The 21,341-nt window shown below is 43.8% G+C and overlaps 2 protein-coding genes across 5 annotated transcripts in view; one reads left to right on the top strand and one right to left on the bottom strand.

Moving 5' to 3' along the window:
- The window catches only part of COL22A1 (collagen type XXII alpha 1 chain), a 287,830-nt gene that overhangs the window by 18,706 nt on the left and 247,783 nt on the right, over window positions 1-21,341 (bottom strand). For all 4 annotated transcript variants that reach the window (XM_085895736.1, XM_085895737.1, XM_085895738.1 and 1 more), the window contains 6 exons: window positions 19,149-19,202; window positions 12,071-12,124; window positions 11,854-11,907; window positions 11,430-11,501; window positions 10,380-10,415; window positions 2,708-2,752 (listed from right to left, as the gene is read on the bottom strand). In XM_085895736.1, the coding sequence (XP_085751862.1) occupies window positions 2,708-2,752; window positions 10,380-10,415; window positions 11,430-11,501; window positions 11,854-11,907; window positions 12,071-12,124; window positions 19,149-19,202 (315 nt within the window). The remainder of the gene's footprint in view (window positions 1-2,707; window positions 2,753-10,379; window positions 10,416-11,429; window positions 11,502-11,853; window positions 11,908-12,070; window positions 12,125-19,148; window positions 19,203-21,341) is intronic.
- Window positions 6,972-10,207, top strand: LOC147020427 (uncharacterized). Its single transcript, XM_085896635.1, has 2 exons — window positions 6,972-8,593; window positions 10,202-10,207. The coding sequence occupies exons 1-2, from the start codon at window positions 7,394-7,396 to the stop codon at window positions 10,205-10,207; spliced, it is 1,206 nt and encodes a 401-aa protein (XP_085752761.1). The 5' UTR covers window positions 6,972-7,393.

Here is a 21,341-nt window from a genome sequence, read left to right as displayed (position 1 = left end):
AGTAGTCATCATTGTGGTATTGTGGGCTGGCAGGATAGCCTAGAGGTGTGCACATTCGCTACTGCGCTGTTGAGCTTGGTTTTGCCTCGGCTATAAACTGCCACCCTGATGGTTCGCATGAGTGGCAATGTGTCATATCCATTGGAAGGATGCGAAGCCGGAGGATCCCTCTGCAGGATTGACCAAGTTCCAAATCCCTGCATGTCGGATGTCAGGCCTGGCCAGCCGGATCTAGAAAGGCTGGCCAGAATTGTTTCCCCTAGGCCAACCCCACAGTAATAATATGAGTGCTCACAAGGAACCTCAACACAGAAGACCATGAGGCCCATTAAAGTCTTCGCTATGATTGCCAACCTACGGTTGATCCTTTGTAAATGTTGAGCGTCAAGCAAGGAAGCTGCACGTACCATTTAAGAAATCATTGGTAAGTTTTGGCTTGGGTCAGATTCATGCAGCCGACCTGCCACACTCAGAGTGGACGCTCTAACCATTACACCACCGAGTCTGGTTAAGGTGGGAATAATTGGGGTCATGAAAGATAAAGAGGAAGAGTTGGAGTAGAATTGCACAAAGGAATCTTAAAAAGTGATTAGTACAAGTTTGTGTAAATGTGGAATACAATGCCGGATCGAGAGGTATTTGTCGTCCGAGCAAACTTGAATTGATGGTGTCCATCAGATTTAAGGGTACATTTTCAAAAACTTCATACTCAGACTCTTTTTTTTTAATCCTGTCGATGAAACAAATGAGGAAAAAGTACCAAGTAACATTGTAAGAGAATGCATTTTGACCGTAGGGCCAGAATTTGCACACATTTATTGTCGGAACGGACCCTGCATTTTGGCGCTGAGGTCTGAGGCACAGGTGTTTGTTCGTACACACTACTTTGAGACATTTTGCCACCGCTTCGCATGACCCATGAATGTTGGTCTTTGCCTACAGAGCAGGTGCTAGATTTTGTCACCGTTTTTAAAAACGTGTTTTTAACATAAAAAGGCCTTTTCTTTCAAACGATAAACTGCTGTTCAAGACCGAGGATAATGTCAACTTTTGAAAACCCATTGCACACTGCTCCTTTTGGGTGGTGGTCCATGATAAAATCCTGTTGAGATGTTAATCGTATACAGTGTTACCTTAACTGAAAAGAGGTTCCTCAAAAAATGGAGGTGATATATTTTATTATAAGTACTTCGTGTTTGTCCTACAGGAGAGAAAGAGAGAAAGAGAGAAAGAGAGAAAGAGAGAAAGAGAGAAAGAGAGAAAGAGAGAAAGAGAGAAAGAGAGAAAGAGAGAAAGAGAGAAAGAGAGAAAGAGAGAAAGAGAGAAAGAGAGAAAGAGAGAAAGAGAGAAAGAGAGAAAGAGAGAAAGAGAGAAAGAGAGAAAGAGAGAAAGAGAGAAAGAGAGAGAGAGAGAGAGAGAGAGAGAGAGAGAGAGAGAGAGAGAGAGAGAGAGAGAGAGAGAGAGAGAGAGAGAGAGAGAGAGAGAGAGAGAGAGAGAGAGAGAGAGACATAGAGAGAGAGAGAGAGAGACATAGAGACAGAGACAGAGACAGAGACAGAGACAGAGACAGAGACAGAGACAGAGACAGAGACAGAGACAGAGACAGAGACAGAGACAGAGAGAGAGAGAGAGAGAGAGAGAGAGAGAGAGAGAGAGAGAGAGAGAGAGAGAGAGAGAGAGAGAGAGAGAGAGAGAGAGAGAGAGAGAGAGAGAGAGAGAGAGAGAGAGAGAGAGACAGCTGCTGTCTGCCTAGCAGAGGGATAGACTACTGTATGACACAATTTGGAGTAATCTGTTGTATCAGTGCTTCACAGGCTGGGAGTTGTATCCATGGTTTCTTTCGCGAAGTCAGCGAGTAATCGCCGGTACCCTGGCCAAGTTCCAAATTCCTCCCCACATCAGCTCCACTCGAATATCAGACCTGTGCAGCCAATTCGTGAAAGACTTGGACCAAAAACGTTTCCGGGGGCCGACCCCACAAAAAGAAAGTGAGAATAATTATGGCCGTTAATGAGCTGCTAGTGACACTTGTTTCATTTTATTATTTAATATTTTTTTTACGATAACATATTTAAAAACAAAAGTAATGTAGGCCATTATAAAAGAAACACCAACATGGTTCAAAATTTGGAGAATGTGTCGTGGCTCGTAAATTTTTCTTTACTCCTTAATTCATTAATTATTTGTTTATTTTGTGATTCCTTGTACCAAAGCAAACACGTGAACTCTAGGAGCAAATCGGTGGCATCCTTCCAGAGAGCCAATCAATGCAGGGGATGCTGGAAGGCCAGTACAAACGAGAGCTCATCATCAAGACATGTTAGAAGCTCGTGCGCCTTCACTTGCAAGTCTTTTCTCATCCTTATTCAGGAGTCACTCAACACGTCACAATTTAATAGTGATTTTTGTTCGACATTCGCAAGACTATTGAGTGAAGTGGATTTTGTTTGTTTGGCTAAGCAACCACGACGACAATGAATGAGTCTCTTCTGCTTGCCATCTCCAATGCCATTTTAAAGCCACCGCGGCTCAACACCAATAAATCCTTCCTTGTGCACCAACCGCTGGAGAGACGTTGAAGGAGTAATCATCAGCCGGACTTCATTTACAACACGTCATTGCATTTTAAATGTGTGAGATTTCCTTTGTTCTGGTTTCATCATCACCAGCATACTGAAATAAGTAATCACCACAAATGTAAACATACCTGTTCACCTTTTGTACCATGTTCTCCAGATTTCCCAGGTGAGCCCTGTAATGAGGAAAATAAGAGACGGTGAAAGAAATCCTCATAAGTAAGTACTGCTCACATTTTATTGCTCGTGAGATTGACAATCATAAAAATAAATGATTTCTTGCTGAGGTCAATAAGATTCGGAGGTGATGACCCAATTGAGATTTCTTGCTCCAATCTTACCTTAACTCAATAAATATCATACAAGTCTTTGTAATGTCCTGAAAATTAAACAAATTTGCTGTATGCTGTCGTGATGAGCTCATAATTAGGGTGAAACCCGGGTCGGCAGTTCTGCATTCGTTTCCTTGTGACTATTTTATCTCAGTCTAAAAGACCTGAGGAGCCCTGCGGTAGCCATTCTAGTTTGGAGGTGATGCAGTGGTTAACATATTGTTGCGAATTCGCGCCCGCCGGCGTGCGGACGGCCGCGTAACTCGAATCGCGGCACATCGCCCACGGACGGATAATTCTGTCGTGACCCTCTCAGACCAACGCCGGGAGCTAGTCACGGGTGTGCCTTTCGACCTCACCACGATCGTGCCAATCGGCCACCCGTGTAGGATAGGGTTGTTCGCCAAACTCGACCTCCCTAAGTACCCACGCGGATGGTAAACCGGGCGATCGTACCTCGCCACAGGTCGACTCCGGACACGAGCCGCTTGGGCGGCCCGTTCCGTGCTATCGGCATAACCGAGCGGTGTTATCGACGACCTGGACGGTTCAGATTAATTACCGGGATGTTGTACCCACGACGAACCCTTTACGTGAAGCAGGATGGAGAGTCAACAGAGAAAAGACAAAGCGAAACGGACACAGTTCAATAGGCAAGCATTTTATTTCCCGGCACACGGAAAGCACGTATATACAGCCATACAGAATCAAAATGCACATAAAGCAAATGTGATACAACCGACTAACGCGTACACACGGCAACACTTACACAGTTCTACTTCACAGACGGCGCCAACACACATTTACACAAAAGCAAAGGAAAGAAGCCACCCTCACATACAAGGAGGCAGACGGGCCCGTAGGCCAAATGTGCGCGTGACCTGGAGGAGCGCCCAGGTCCGCGAGACCGGGGAGGTCTTACCCGCGTCCTCGCGATGCGTTGGCGGGCAAGCCGCAAATGTGGCCGCGCTGCTCTGCCCCGACTCCGTGCTCCTTGGCACGTTAGAACGACGTTTGGGTTTCGTTAGAACGACGTTTGGGGTGGGGTGGGAACGGGGCCCCCTTTTGCACTATCTCAGCGCAGGGGAAAGAGGGAATTGTTGATGCCCTGGGGGAGGGAAATGGCTGGCTGGCTTGGGTCCTGCGACCAGACGAGCGATCCCCCACACCGTAACCTCCTCGCCGACCGCCGTCCTTCTCGCCTCGGACCCGAGCTCCCTTGCTTGCAGTTCCACCGCGCTCACTTCCCTCAACTCCGCCAACGCAACGCTCCTTGTCCCCAAGAGCAACCTCTCGACGACACTCCAAGCAACTCCAAAACCGCCCTCTCCTTGCGAGTCGCCTTGTGCTCGTCTTTTTATAGCGCTCAGGAGGCGCCGATATGCAAATTTTAGGATCAAAACGCGATTGGAGGCGGGGCCACGCCGCCCCCCGGTCAGCCATTGGTCGGGCAAAAATGGGCGTGAACCTCTCCTGATCCTAAAATTTGCATATACGGACTTCGCATACACATGCTTGGAGGCGGGGCCAAGCCGTCCCGCGCTCGCCAATTGGACGGAGGAGAAGTGGGCGTGAAGCGTTTCTGATCCGAATTTTCCCCTCGGAAAGGCCGCTATTTGCGCTCGCGGTTCGGTGCGTTCAGCACCAATCGCCGAACGGGCCCGAGACAGCCCGACGTTCAGTGTTCACAGGTGGTGCAGGAATGGCCGTGGAAGCGATGATGTGGGATGAATTCGTGAAGGTAAAGGCGAAGGTGGTGGAGGGTCTTCTGTGGTGAGGGTTGGCGTTGTGGTTGTTGTCTGTGGGTTGGAGCGTGGTTGTAGTTGGTGATGATGGCTGGCGTGGTGGTTAAGGTGGTTGTTGTGTGATGGCGGTTGAGACGTGGTTGGTTCAAAATAACGACAGAAAAGAAAAAATGGCTAACTCAAAGCGTCGCAGCCCGGATGAATCACATAAATTCCCTCTATACAACGGGTTTGGGCTAACTACACATGTACCTATGAAGATATCTCACCTGAGGGCCCTTTATGGTGTAATGCGAATTTCCACAGCCATAACAATATGCATCTGATGTCACTGTAATGTTGTATTCAGAGTTGGAAGAGCCGTTTTTACACACACACACACACACACACACACACACACACACACACACACACACACACACACACACACACACACACACACACACACACACACACACACACACACACACACACACACACACACACACACACACACACACACACACACACACACACACACAACCTTTCCTTTCGGAGTGGTTAATTCTCCAATAATTATGGATGGGATAATTCCCCCCAAAATTTCCACCAGACTTGAGAAGTTCAGAATGGATGCCACAGATCCCAAGAGCTTTACCCCATTTCAATCGGTTCACCACAGCCTGTGTTTCCACAAATGAAGATGGATCACAGTTGATTGGAGGGTCAGCAATAGGAAGTTAACACTCCTGACATCCAACTCAACAGCTGGTAGGTCAGCCTGGTGCAGCCGATCAAAGTAACCAGCCCAGCAGGCTTTCACTTTGGACTCCTCTGTCAAGAGCCCACCACACTCTGTTCTAACTACAGTCCACTATGAGATGGGCTTGGAGGAACATAATGCAAAATTCTCCTGTAAACAGGAGGAGAATCACTTCACCACAGTTGATGCTCTACCCCCCTCAAATTCCTCACACATAGGCCGCCTTGTCCAACTTCAGTGCATGTGTACAGTTTTATGCCTCAGCTCCCTGAACAGCTCAACTCTGCCATTCAGCCTGGCCCTGAAACTCTGGTCAATATTATCCAGTGTCCCTTGAGAGACAAAATTATTCTTGCGCCATCTGGTGAGTTCCAAGACAAACACAGGTAACATCAAGGATGGTGGTCTGGAAGGCACTCCACAACTCTTCAGCATTCCCCAAAGCACCCAGACCCCCCAAATCCCGACTCAGCCTGTTCACAAACTCCTCAGCTACCCTCTCATCCTTGAACTTGCAAACATCAAGCTGAGGTTGGGATGGTACTATTCTCCTAGATTTAAGGTGCAACTTAAAAGTTGCTCCAACAAGCCGGTGGTCAGTATTGAGGAACTGAGCACTCCAGTAGACCCTGCAGTTCAGGATCATCCTCCAGCGACCATCAATGAGGACATGCTCAATCTCCTTTGCCACACCGCCAGCGTTGGAATACCAGTGATGAGCCTGTGGGCGCTGAAACCACGAACCATTAAGTATGGACTGCCATAATCATGTCGAGTTTCCTCGAGACTTCCTTCAGTTTAATTGTGAACGTTTAAAAATGTAACTATACGTTGGACAGAATTGACTGAAATGTTTGTGGTTATAATACTTTTTACGTCTGGAAGGTGTGCCCCATGAAAACCATGATAAGCTATTATACATTTCAACACGGAGTTCACCCAAGGTGCAAACCCCCTTTGGGGATGGTGGGTGGTTGCGGGGGGGGGGGGGAAGTTAAATCGCTACAACCTCCATCATGTGAGGCTTAGTCACCCTGTCAAGTTTGGTTGAGATTGGATTAGTAATGACCTAATGTATCCATCCATCCAATGGGACCAGACTCTGGATAGACCATCAGTGCTGCCGAAGCAGTCTCCTGGGCTATTGGGCACAATCCTGGACGGTTTGTCACTCCGACGCAGGATCCACGAATGGCTCAATCATCCCATCAAGCTCTTACTCATTTTTCGAACCTTGGAAGGATGACAGGCTGAGTCAACCCCTCCTGGTATTCTAGTGGTCGAGCGGGATTTGAACTCAGTACCGTCAGATCCCAAGCCCACCAATCGAACCATTAAGCCAACACCAGGCATGATCTAATGTATCATTGTCAAAAAACCAGACAGACACCAAATTGCATGTATTACTAAGATAGTCCATGGGCCCAGGCATATATCGGTACCATCTGAGGAAACCAAACTTTAGGGCTACTAAGTTATTGGTAGGGACTATATGATTATTTCAATATGTGATAACCGTTCCAGAAGAGCAGCTTATTGTATGTATTTTACATTTTTACCATTTTACCATTCTGAGATATTGACGTTTTGGGGGAAAATCACACAATGGACTATTGACACATCCCATGAAGGTAATATCATTCAAAAACAGCTCAGGATATCCAGCTTTGTTATCTGCACACTTACAACAAGCATACTTCCCATCTTGAGGCACATCTCGGTTCAGATCGGCACCACGAACCCATTCGGACGGATTCCATGGATCAGACGATCGAGGAGACTGTCAACAAAGACACACAGACACCTGGAGGAACGAAAGGATTCAGCCTGAATCCAGGAGCTGTGACCCGATACTATCTGACGTCAGATTACCACAGTATGTACCTTGGGCACCTGAGGGATATGGTAGGTTGAAGTCACTCCCAGCTGAACCATCCAGATCTGCAGTTACCTAGGATCCAGAAGGATGAGGCTGACATCCAATCCTTGGTGGATCTCATGGAGAACAGCTGGCTGGATCCACTGAGTCCTGATCAAGCACAGTTTGTCAGCTTGTCGACCGCTACTGTTGCTCCTCCTGATGTTGCCAATGACCTCCACGTGGCTCGCACGGTAGGAGAGGAGACATACCAGGATTTCAAGAAGAAACGCCTGGAAACAAATCCACCAACTGCACAGTTCAATGACAAGATGACAAAAAGGAACTTGAAAACATTCACCCACATCCAGAAGAAACCAACCAGCAAGGCGCAGGCCAAAGAAATTGTTCTCAAGGCTGACAGGAACCTGTTTGGGCACATGATCCTCGTTGCTCAGAGTCGAGATCTGCACATGAGAGATGTCTTGGCGCACCCCCTGGGGCCTTTGCCATGGTCAATTGCTAATGGCGATGGATCTCTGCGGAAGATGAACAAAGCAACCCTTGCCAGAGAGCTGGAAAAGAGTTTTTCTCCCGCTGAAGTTATTGCAGAGCCACCAGCAACTGTCATTGATGGCATAAGCCTGGTACAGAAGATGAAAGGGAATGACAAGAAGTTTGCACAGCTGGCTGAAGCGATACTGTCAACGGCTCTTCATGATGGAGCCCAGAGTAAACGCACTGATGTTGTCTTCGATGTTTACCGAGAGACGTCCATCAAAGACGCAGAGAGATGCAACAGAGGTGCAAGCACAACAATCCAGTTCAGGAGCATCGCACCGGGCCACAACATTCACCAGTGGAGGAAACTGCTCTGCAGCTCTTCCAACAAGACAAGGCTAATCAAGTTCCTGGTAGAGGAGTGGAAAGAACCAAAAAGCAGGGAGAAACTGAAGGAAAAGTTGCTCTATGTAACCAGAGAGGAGGTTTGCTACAAGCTCACCAAGGACCACTGGGAGGAAGTGGCAGAGCTGAAGTCCACGCAGGAGGAAGCAGACACCCGAATGCTTCTGCATGCTCTGCATGCAGCAGAGGCTGGGTACAAGGTTGTGGTGATCACTGCCGAAGACACAGATGTCCACGTGCTGTGTCTTGCCTTCAATAAGGACATCCCATGCCCCGTGTATCAGAAGTGTGGTACGCAAACCCGCACACGGTTCCTAGACATTGACAAGCTTGCTAGATCGATGGGAGACAGTGTCTGTGATGCCCTGGTTGGACTGCACGTGTTCTCCGGTTGTGATACAGTCCCATGGACTATAAGCTGCCAGTCTGCAACGGTTATCACATCAAAATATGATATATATATATATATATATATATATATATATATATATATATATATATATATATATATATATATATATATATATATATATATATATATATATATATATATATATATATATATATATATATATAGTGACGTCCACAGGACTTGAACAGTCCCGCCAATGTAGAATGAGCCGAAACGATGGAGGCGGTTTATTTATTTATAACCCAAAGATGGCAGTTCTAATCGCTCTACCGCAAACGGGATGAGGAAGGTGGCACGAGTCGCTTTTCACTGAGTTGATAACGTTTATTCCTCTAACCAAAAATAACAAGACTCGGCAAGAAGAGGGATCCAGGGTGATTCGACGGGATGGTGTGGGATCGGGCGTGGGGAAAACACAGACAATTCCAATGAAAAGACAAATCTCAAACCCTCTAAGGCACCAGGTACACACACACACACACACACACACACACACACACACACACACACACACACACACACACACACACACACACACACACACACACACACACACACACACACACACACACACACACACACACACACACACACACACACACACATACACACACATACACACACACACACACACACGCAGCTATTCCTGGTAGTCAGGCTGGACCGTGGTGTGGACGCAACAGTCCTTGGATTGGCGTTGGACGAGCTGGCCTTGCTCTCATCAGGGGGGGCAGGAGAAACCGTGGTGCTGTCGACCTCCTGGTCTTGGCCCAAGTCTGCTCACAGCCGCCAGGGAACCAGCTCCGGCGCCAAACCGTGAGCAGGAGAGGGAGGCAGGTCCGCCCGCCGTTCGACCCCGTACTCCGAGCCAGCAGAACCTCAGAGCCAACCAAGGTGAGGCACGAGGCTCAGCAAGGCTACAAGACACGAAGAAACCAGGGCCGAATCAGCGCAACAACAAGCACGCTCCCAGCACAACAACCTCCACCCCAAAAAACGGTCTTTCTGTCCCGATCTTCTTCCTCTTCCTTTTCGACCCCGAACAGAACCTTTTTATGCTCCCGTCCTCGTCACTTCCAATCGAGCCGTTTATTGGCCCTCCGCCGTCGCCTTCCACCAATCGTGATCACGGGGCGGAGCCATCCGCAGCACTGTCCTGTGAAGTCACGGCAAGCCTCCAGAGAATACTAAAAGGGGTTTACGCAGACACACTTACCCTATCTCGTGTCCCTATCTAATTACGTGACAATTATCATTTCCCCCTTGAAGAAATGGACATTTACTTGACAACTTATCACCACTGAATTGCTACTTATTACATCGAGATCCTGGTACACTCGAACAGCATGGCATACCTAATTAAACATCCTAATTACCCTTTGAATGCATACCCCCCCCTCAAACGTAACAATATATATACACCAATTCAAAAATCATAACTAGGATTGGTTTCCTTAGCTGGTACCGACAAGTGGAATTTCTGGCCTGGGCCCATGGACTAAGATGCGATTGTGCACCAAAAGTGCCACTCTTCATAATGGGTTTTTTTTTTCTTTACAATGAGGGCTCCTTATAACAAGACTCTACAAGGTATTGTACATGGTTGAATTGGTTACCATGTAATGTGCAGATGTGATTGAAGGGGCACAAAGTCATTTGGTATAATTAAGCTCATATGTAAGGTTTAAATATGATTGAGAATGGCTATTTTGAATTTGTGCGAAAATGACTTTCTCCAATGTGATCACAAAAGTAAACAATACAAAAGTGAAACAAAGAAAATGAAGAACGGATTTCCGGGAACTCACATCCATTCCTTTAGCTCCATTTGCTCCTGGACTTCCCTATAAAGCAAGAATAAGGAAGAAACATTAATATTTTGTTGGATGGAAAAAAAAACATCCACGTGTTTCACTGTTTCAGAATTATAATTCCGAGAAACAGCCAGTCCCTACGTGAGGGTAACACCCCCTGCCTCTGGGAGGAGTCATTAAAGCACATCTCAACATCTCATTTGTAGGAACTTCTCCCGCCACAAATGGGTCGTGCTATACGGTACACATCAAATAAGGAATTTGTCGTCCCCCTCCTTTCCGATGATGATTTTCTTTTTAATGCCCAAAACTTTCCCAGGCACAGGTCAAATTTCACAAATTTTAACTCATTCCATCCAGTGGTTTAGTCGCAAGCGCACACAAACGCACACACCTTGAACATTGAAGCTGGATTATATATAGTATGATTGAAGAGTAATTTTGAGGAAATTCTTTAATAAGATGACAAAGATAAACATTTCAAAGATGGCTTCCAAAGCCAGTGGATGACTGTGCATCCTCCGTCATACAAAGTTCTTTCTTGGCACACCTAAACTCCTCTCCACCTACAATGCTTTCATCTGCAGCTTGGTGGAGTACTGCTCTCCCCTCTGGGCTGGCTCCCCGCCTCCCTTGCTCAGTTTGATGCCGTGGAGACCAAGGCTTTCAACATTATTGGAATCACTTGTGATGAAGCTGAGTCTATGGGCCTATCACTTTGTCCCCAATCCAAGACAATGATCTTTTCTACCCTCGTTAACCCCCTCCCCACCACACCTCAATCCCTCCTCGTTCCAAATTTCCAGTTTTCTCTCCTGAGTTTCCTTCTGTATCCATCTTGTCCACCCCAGGCACATCTCCCGTCCATATTGTTTGTCTGCCTCCGTCTGTCTTGGCCTTCAGCTCTGCTGTTGGTGTTTCTCCCCTCTCGCTAACGTTCCTTTTGTCCTGTTGAGTCTTGATCCGTTCAGTATACTAGTCCTAGCTCTTCCACGAGCCTCGACTGTGCATAGAAAAAAAAATAGGACACTTTATCACACAAACCTCTGCTCCTGAAGGTCCAGGCAGTCCTGGAAACCCTGTATCTCCTGTCATTCCTTTATCACCTTTCATTCCCTGTCAAATGCATCACACAGAGAAATGTAACCAAGTATCATGAAAAATGTTTTCCATGCTCAGTGGTCAGCCATTTTTAGATTAACATTTAAGAGCTTTTCAACAAAATGTTTACATTCAGAATCATTTGCGAGAGCAAATTATTTGCCAAACACCGAGTACACCAAGATGAATGATGCTGAACTACTTGGGGATACCAACATACTTTCAAATCACCCATTTGCCTTTTTAAGGAGTACCCAACCACAAAAACGTATCACATATCTAGTTACCACATATATGGTAAAATCAGTTTCAAGCACCTGCCGCACACATTCACAAAGACACTACGTACTTCATATTTTTAACTCACTGAAATTCCTGGATCACCTTGTGGTCCCAATAATCCTGGAGATCCAATCTTGCCCTGTCATAACCCCCCCCCCCAAAAAAAACAACAACAACAACAAATAAAACATTTCCCATCGAGATGCAAGGAAGAATGGATAGCAAAAGTATGCATATTGTCAGGTCACGATAGGCAAATCCCGCATTGAATTGCAGCATTTCAAGTAGTATCTTGCTCTTACCTGCTCTCCTCTGACACCAGGACGACCAGGTGGTCCCATGGGCCCAACAACTCCCTAAAACAAAGAGTCTTATATGTACACAAATTCATGAAAAACTAGAACAGCACTCGGTAAAGCACACACCTCATGCTGAACCAGGCTGAACAATTTATATTTTGTATCCCACTGATAGGCCGGATCTGCATCCGGACTTTAACCAAAATCCAATCGGCTTGTTCTTGTCACCGACCCAACTCGTTCACCAAGTTTTGTCATAATATGTCCAAAACTTTTTGAAATATCATTTCTCTCAGTGTCCCCTTGTCCTTTCAAATGTAGTGGTCGACTGGTCGTAGTAGCAGTAGTAGATATCATTTTTGGCCCCATCTTTCAAAGGTGAAGAATCACTTAATAATTAAAAAAAATTCCCTTATTAGGATTCAGATGTTCATCCGCAAATTAATATTTGTAGGTAGGTGGATTCCTTGATGTTGGGAGAATTTGTCTTTACCATGTTTGGTATCACCAACAATGCTTCCTGTTTGAAAACATATTATATGCTGAAAATGAAGATGCCAGTGTCGATTCGGATTTCTCCAAAATTAGCATGATGGGTTTGAGGGTGATAAAAAAAATACTCAAAATACAACATCATTATTACATCTACAGTATGCACTTAAATATGTATCTATTTTAATAAAATATATTTGCATTTTAAATGGCCTTGTATCTCTTTTCTACTTGGAGAGGATCAATCTGTTCGTAAAAAAGTGCTTCTTGTTCCCCAAAACAGATTGGCCTTCCAAATAATCTTTAATCATATTCAGTATAATAGAATCACCTATTATTTGTAATATATATTCTCATATATAAACAATTATATTGGCATCTGAAAGTCTGGTTGGAGGCACAATTCTAGCCTCAAATGAATGTTTGCTTCAGGTGATATCCACATGTCTTTTTACACTCTTGTCTGCTTCGGATTATAAATCTTTCCTGAGCCTTTTCAATGCGGGCTGACCTTCCGACCTCCGGACCAAGGAGCCATGTGCGATCCATTATGGCACCCAAAGGGCTGCAGTCTTGACGTCATTCTGTCTTGAGGATGATTAAAACATCGTTGGATGATCTCACCCCCTTTGATCCATGAATATTACATAAAAACTTCGATCAACCCTTAGGTCATTATTATTCCTTATCCCTTCAAAATTAAGCTGACCACCAGATGGCTGCTGCAAAAAAAGCTGTGAATGATCTCTCTCTTTAGTGGGGAAACTTAGCATAACAATTGTGCATTTTGTGAGGAAAGCAAGAAAATTTGGCACACTAGTAGCCTATCATATAATGAACAGATTTGGATATTGGGCCATCTCAAATTCAGCAGCTGATGGCTGTGGCAGCCATTTTCCACTGCAATCAAAAATTTGAGATGGCCCAATATCCAAATCTGTTCATAATATGATAGGCTACTAGTGTGCCAAATTTGGTGCTTTCCTCACAAAATACACAATTGTTATGCTATATTTAGTTAAGTTGCCCCACTACTTGAACCCTCAACATGTCAGCTGTGGCATCAGCATGTCTGGAGAATGAACAGACCTAATCTCACTGAATACTATATAAGAATTCAAAGTTTCCATGTATTACAGAATCGGAGGAAGATTTTGTTGCTTAATAACCTTTTCTGAATTCTCCATATCGATATGATCGTATTTGTTTGTTTATACGTTAATGTTTGTTGTTAATAAATGACTCAAATGTAAAGGAGGAATTGAGAATTTCTTCGATACCAGCAAGTGAAATAATGAAGAGTGCGGTAAAGTGAATGATTATTGGAATTTCTGGTCAATGAAAAAAATATCTTGAGCTTGTTGGAAATTCACAGATGACTGGAGGAAAGCATGGCAATGATTCCCTACCAATAATATCTGTATTAAAATGCATGTTGGATGCAAGAAAATGTTGATTGAGGTGATTAAGAATGATGTCCTGCACTGCCAATGTACTAATTCTGAATAATTCTTCATTGAAGGCAAATTAAATATTGCACTCTTGTAGTGTGTGTGTGTGTGTGTGTGTGTGTGTGTGTGTGTGTGTGTGTGTGTACCCAAAACTAAAGAAAACCTTGAAAAGCAATTCAAGATGGAACAAGAGAGTTCATGGAGCACGATACCCCATGCGGTGTTCAATAACATACAGGAGGGCCTTGCCAGTTGCGGGGGTTTACATTCTTGAAAATTGCCGTTAACTAAAGGGGGAAATGGGGAAAATAGAGTGAGTGACTTCAACTTCAATATTTGTCCAAACTGTGCCTTTAATGAACATGTTTGAACGTTGTTTTTGTGCAATTCAGTTTCGTGCATAAAATTGTTATTAAGAACATAAAATAAAGTATATTTTTTTGAGTTATTATTGTTATTATTACTTCTGCCACCAAAGGTGGAAGGAGTTCATATTTTCATTCTTGTCTGCCTGTTTGTTTGTCTGTTTGTGTGCAGGATATCTCAAAAAGTTGTGGGTGGATTCGGATTAAATTTGGTAGGCAGGTTTGGTGTTTGACAAGGACGAATGTATTAGATTTTGCTGAAGATCTGGCTCGGGATGTGGATGTCCAAATTATTTCGTGATTCTTCACCATTGATAAATAGGGCCAAAAACGATACACTGCATATAATAGCAGGATATCTCAAAAAGTTGTGGGTGGATTCGGATTAACTTTGGTGGGCAGGTTTGGTGTTTGACAAGGACGAATGTATTAGATTTTGCTGAAGATCTGGCTCGGGATGTGGATGTCCGAATTATTTAGTGATTCTTCACCATTGATAAATAGGGCCAAAAACGATACACTGTATTGCAGGATATCTCAAAAAAGCTGCGGACGGATTCGGTTGAAATTTTCTGGAAAGGTTAGACGTGTGACTGGGAAGAATTGATTCAGTTTTGGTGAGGATCTGAATTCCAATCCAGATCCGATAATTTTTTTCTCGAGATTCTTCATCATTGAATGACGAGGCTAAAACCGATATACAAATAGCAAGATATCTCAAAAAGTTATGGACGGATTCGGATGAAATGGAGAGGTTGGATGTGTGACAAGGATGAATGGATTCGATTTTGGTGAAGGTCTAATCCGGATCTGAATATGAGAATTTTTAAAGTGATTCTTCACCATTGAGAGATGGGGCCAAAAACAATATCGAGCATGATATTTTAAATTTTTCTTGGGCCCGATATGTTCTCCTGGATCAGGAAATATGTGGCAGAGGTATGCACTTTACAGAGTGGCCTTGTAGTTATTATTCGCCCCTATTTGACTTAGCCCAAAACAGGGGCTGATGGATTTGGTCTCGATTTTCATGTGCGTGCATGCGTGCAACCATGTCTCAGACATGTATGGACCGATTTTATTCATACTTGGCACAAAGAAAACACATAATGGTATACATATGCGCCTCATTTTTTTTTTCCAGATTAGATCCAAGATGGCTGACTGGCGGCCATTTTGTTGTATAAATCCTGATGTTGAACACATCCTCAGCCATTTCTCGGACATGCATTTACCGATCTTGTTCAAACGTGGCAAACATAAAGAATGATGACTGACACATGCCTGTCATTTATTTTCAAGATCAGATCTGAGATGTCCGACTGGTGGCCATTTTGTGACTTAAATGTGTCGCCAACCATTTCTCGGACATGCATGGTTCAATTTTGTTCAAACATGGCACAAGCATAGTACATGATAGCATACACTTGCACCTAAGTGTATTTTACGATCTGATCACAGATAGCGGACTGGGAGACCGGCGGCTATTTTATTTGGAAATAAATATGGGCTAGCCCTTTAACTCCATACAGCAAAATTATTAAAACAACGGGGGCGATGACATTTGATGTTTTTTTAAACTGTTATTATTTCGTATGCAGCCTGTGGTTGCTGGTTGCATCATTGCTAAGAGCAAAGCTGTGCCACTGAAGCAGTGCCCCCTGTTTCCATTAAGCTGGAATTCATTTTGCTGACCTCAGAAGGATGACAGGCTGAGTCAACCCACCTGGTGTTATTTAACCACACGAGAACGGCTCCAACTCAAGATTCGTAGATCTTAAGCCAGCCACCTCAACCATAAAGCTAACACCAGGCTTTCCTTCCTGCATGAAGAACATCAAATAAAAGTTCATTTTGTTGAGTTTTTAAGATCATGGAATTTACATTTACCAATAATGATGATAAACTTGATCCAATAATGTGATGGCGATGTTGACGATGGCGACGGGAAAGAAGAGTAGATGGAGATGATTTCACATATCCATAATGGCGGAATCTTCTCTAACACGAAACACATGCCATGCCCTCTCATGCTATATATTGATATATTAGATGGTTCTTGGAATTATTATGAAGGCAATTTGTTTGATACATTTTTCAAGTCTATAATTCAGTTTAAATATAGGTTTAAAGAGGTTTAAAGGCATATAAATGAACTAGAAAGGCACTCGGTAGAGCAAATACCCCAGGCATGCAATGCTTGCTCCAATAGAATATATCGGGCCAAATAAAATTTTTGAAATATCATGCTATACAGTGCATCGTTTTTAGCTGGGCGTAGTGGCGTGCGCCTATAATCCGGCTACTCGGAGGCTTGGGTTGGCGGATCGCTTGAAGATGGGAGCTCTGCACTGGGCCACGCTATGAGAGGGTGTAGGGCAGCCCGGAATCATGGCGAAACCCAATCCTTATCCCTGTGTCGTAAGAGGCGACCAGGGTTGTGTCAGGAAGGGCATCCGGCGTAAAACCTGTGCCAAATCAGTATGCGGATCATAACGGATTATCCGCTGTGGCGACCCCTAACGGGAGCAGCCGAAAGACGAACAACAACAACAATAGTGCATCGTTTTTGGCCCCATCTCTCAGTGGTGAAGAATCACGTTAGAAATTAAATAATTCTCCTATCCTGATCCGGATTCGGATCTTCACCAAAAATCGACTCAATTAATCCTTGTCACACACCCAACCTGTCTACCGAGTTTCGTCAAAAGCCAACCATAACTTTTTGAAGTATCGTGCTATATATCGTTTTTGGCCCTTTCAATGGTGAAGAATCACTTAAAACATTCTCGGAGATCGGGCCAGGAATGGGAGCATGCGCAGGAGCAGCGCATCAATATCTCAAAATAGTAGCCGGATCTGGAACCAGTTCTTCACCAAAATCGTATTTGGATCTTCACCAAAATTGAGTGTTTCTGTCCTTGGCCAGTCACCGACACACACACACACACACACACACACACACACACACACACACACACACACACACACACACACACACACACACACACACACACACACACACACACACACACACACACACACACACACACACACACACACACACAGTATTTCAGAACGATTGTTTGAAAACTGTGGCAAAAAATTCGTGTGACAAACAAACAAACAGGCAGACGGACAAACACTACAGACCAACATACTTGCTGAAATTTCAAGTCAAGTAACAAAGGGAAAGACAGGGGTGAAAACATAACCTCCTTCCACCTTTGGTGGCGGAGATAAAGAGGTTCCGCTATTACACCAAACTATCTCACACATTACATTAGTTATCATTGCCTGTTATTTATGTCCCTTATTGTGAGAGGCGTGCATCATCACCTTTCCGATTTTTATTTTTATTTTTTACCGGAATTAGTGAAGTATCTGTTCATGTCACAAAAGCCTGCTCGTTTTTAAAGGAAGCACCATCTCCAGGCATTAAGTCAGTGATCAGTGTGGGCTCATAATGTTGTATAATTTGCTGTAATCTCATGTGAGTATTCCTTGTATAATTACCAGAAACATGTTGTGTCGAAACTGTAGAAGCAAAGAATGGTAATTTGTTGACGAAGCACGGTGATGCATGTTTTTAGGCCCAGCGATGAATGTTGGACTACTTGTAATTTGTGATGTTGTTTGGCTGATAATTTAAAGTAGAGAAATAGAAAATAACTATTTTATTTATTTTAGAGGGACGATCCTGATATGTTTGCACGAGTTCATCTTCTTTGTTTTTGCTTAACTCATGGATGTTACTGGGTGGGATCACTGCACCCCCAACAGGTTGTATCGAGTCATCATGCAATGCTACCGGGGATGAGTTTTCCATGAATCAAATCCTTGGCCACCTGTGATTCTCAGGACTAATATTTACCGTAAGTCATTAATTTGAATATGCCTGGTGGTGGGCTTGGGATCCTTGGATCCTGAGTTCAAATCCTGCTTTTTCTGTTGAATTAATACCAGGTGGGGTTGATTCTGCCTGCCATCCTTCTGAGGTTGGAAAAATGAGTGCCAGCTTGCTGGTATCCTGTGTTGGAGTGGTGACCTGTCCAGGATTGTGCCCAATAGTCCAGGAGACTGCTTCAGCAGCACCAATGCTCTGCACTGAGTAAGGTCCCAATGGAATAGAATTCATTTGAATGTGTGTAATTATATTGTTCTGGTTCTAGTTATTAGTAGAGTGGAGTGTAAACTCTCTGAGGTTAACTCAATATATGAGGTGCACTGATGTGACATATTCACCTGTGCTACTATATTGACACATTTGTAATACTGTTGTTTTACCAATGTGGCAAGACTGAATATTTGGATAGGTTATGCTTCCCCTGGATTGCAACATTGTAATATTGCACTAACATGATATATTCACCTATGCTACTATATTGATGCAGTTGTAACACTGGTGTATTGAGTTGTTGTTGTCTCATTGATGTTTGCAGGAATTAATTAATGTATGGATTCATTCATGCCAATAAACCACACATAGTAAACCTCAAGCTCAACCTCAGACTCAAAAACGTGAAAAAAAACTGTGAAAAACCATGAAAATTCCCACGAAAAACCACGAATACATGAAGCACAGGGCCGTGAATGCCGAAGCAGGTCAAATTTTAAAAACCGCGAATACACGGGGTCCGGGAATCGCGAATCTGCGAATAGTGGGGACTGACGGCATGATATTTTCAACGAACAAACGATGAACTGCGTTAATGGAACATAATCGTTTGACACCACAATATCAATATCAAGATTAATGATTGTGCAACATACCGGCGATCCTGGAAGACCACTTTTTCCTGGATTTCCTGGTGGACCTGGTTGTCCCTGAAATTAAGTAGACCATCTTAGTTAACAACAAGTTGTGCCATTTGTGGTTTCATTGTATTCTTATACTCGCGCATTCCAAGACCTTCTTCACAATGACTACACTTATAGACTTCACAGTTAATGGCAAGTTATATTCATACCACAAACGTGTTAAGTAATGACTATCTTCACAAGAAAGAGCCCAACCAGAGGGTTTAATACAGCAACACAAATAATTAATCATAGTCATTCATTATTATCACTTATTGTTGCTCATTTCTGAAGTCATTGAATCTCTAAGCTATTTCTTTTTTCCTAATCCTTTTTTATAATCCTAACTCAAAACCATTCCTCTGCTCCATTTCTTTTTTTTTCCTCGAAACAACCACAAACTAGAGTGAAGTTGATGGCATGTCATCGCAAATACCCACACTTCCCACCTAAAGCAAAGTTGAAAGATGGCAAAACATTCCACCAGGGAGTGAGCCAATATCAAATACTGAGTTAAATTTTTTTTTCCCCGTTTTGACCTTTGTGATCCCAAGTCCTCTGGGGAATGAACCAGGGGTCAACTCCCCCAAAAAGTTACATATTTAGTCCATCCCCCAATGTTGATTGCATTTTTTGATATTTGACCCCACCTCAGGGGGCATGGACAAAAATGATACCGCTCTCGCACCTTCTTGCCATGTGGTGATCGTAATGATCAAGTTTGGTGAATTTCTGCACAACAATTTAGGAGATAGTGTGACAGATGGGCAGAGAGACATAAGGAGCTGATTAAAATATCCCCCCATGAAAAAAAAACAACTAATAATTGGGGAAAATAAAAAAGCAAATCTTTTAAACAACAAATTTTAAAATCTTTCATCTCCCCACATTTTTATTTCCAAAAGCCCTCCCATGCTGCTCTCTCTATTTCCCTTCCTTTCTGTTTCATTGCTGGATTGACCTCAAAGCCAAAACCAGTCTCACATTTCATTCATAAAGCGTTGTCATTCTTCGTACCTTTAATTATATCCTTCCTGACATCCCATTCCTGATGTTGGTGTTCATCCATTTGTGCTTGGAACTCTCAAATCAAACCCCCTTTTTAATGGTAGTAAAACCCTTCACATCAGTAGCCTCCCCCATCATCATCACCTTCTCACCTCAGTCCCCCACACTCTCACCTGGTTCCACCGCCCCCAACAATCTCTGTGCACACAATTCTGTTTTCTTCCATCATATTTCTCCCATCAAATGTGCACCACAGCCCACGCATATCTGCTTCCCCACGCCCTGCCACTCTCTACTTCATCCACACCCTGTCCCCTCTCTGCTCTGCTTCTTGCATGCCCTGACTTTTCCAGTTCCTCCCCCCCCCAATCTCTGCTTCCATCTGCCCCATGTTCCCTCACCACCCCTTTTCCACATTCCTGCAGCCTGACAACAGCACCTCACCCATGTCGCTCACAGTGTAGTCCTCCAATATCTGAGGCATCCACTCCAATTTGATAAATCCCTCAACCCAGGCTGCCACTGTTAAACCTGACATTATCTACAAAACAAAATCCTTCCTTTCATAGGACGTCCATGATTGAGGCAGATTAAAATTTTTGTGCCGTTATTTTCGCCCAAAAAGGCCTCAAAAAGGGGTTATTTTCACACTCGCTTAGCCGATGGGGTCATTCCGTGCCAACTCATCAAATGGTCCACAGGTCACCTCCTCAGATTTTGCTGGAAAATTTTTAAATGTAGATCAATATGGCTCTACCCACAATGCAAAAGATTAGCTTTCAATTCCTCATAGTTTAAAAAATATCTATCTCTAGAGACCTTTGAAATTTGGCCCTAAAAATGCCAAATGTGGAAAACACATTTTTTTTCCAACTTCAGTGGCTTATAATTTTATAATGAACTCCTCCAGAAAGCTAATATTGCAAATATTTACGAATTGGCATCGAAATTTTTAATTATGGCATCAGATAGCTTCTGGGATGCATAGTGCAGCAGATTACTGAAATAATCTTTCACTTGGTGGTACAAGCACCAAATTTGGTACACATGTGCTCCAGGACCTATTCTCTCAGAAAAGTACGTTACCCACGTTGAAAAACAAAGTGGCTCCATTTTTCAAGATGGCCACCATTTGAAGTGGTTTGAATCTGTGTTTGA

Source organism: Eptatretus burgeri, chromosome 9 (genome assembly GCF_056783735.1).
Source record: "Eptatretus burgeri isolate ZD-2024b chromosome 9, Ebu_testis_v1, whole genome shotgun sequence".
NCBI classification, from domain to species: Eukaryota; Metazoa; Chordata; class Myxini; order Myxiniformes; family Myxinidae; genus Eptatretus; species Eptatretus burgeri.
The sequence above is the reverse complement of the archived record's forward strand: the minus strand, read 5'-3'. Positions and strand labels throughout refer to the sequence as shown.

What these genes read in the sequence shown, in the direction of transcription:
- LOC147020427 (XM_085896635.1), top strand. Translation starts at nt 7,394, where the DNA reads ATGGAGAACAGCTGGCTGGATCCACTGAGTCCTGATCAAGCACAGTTT.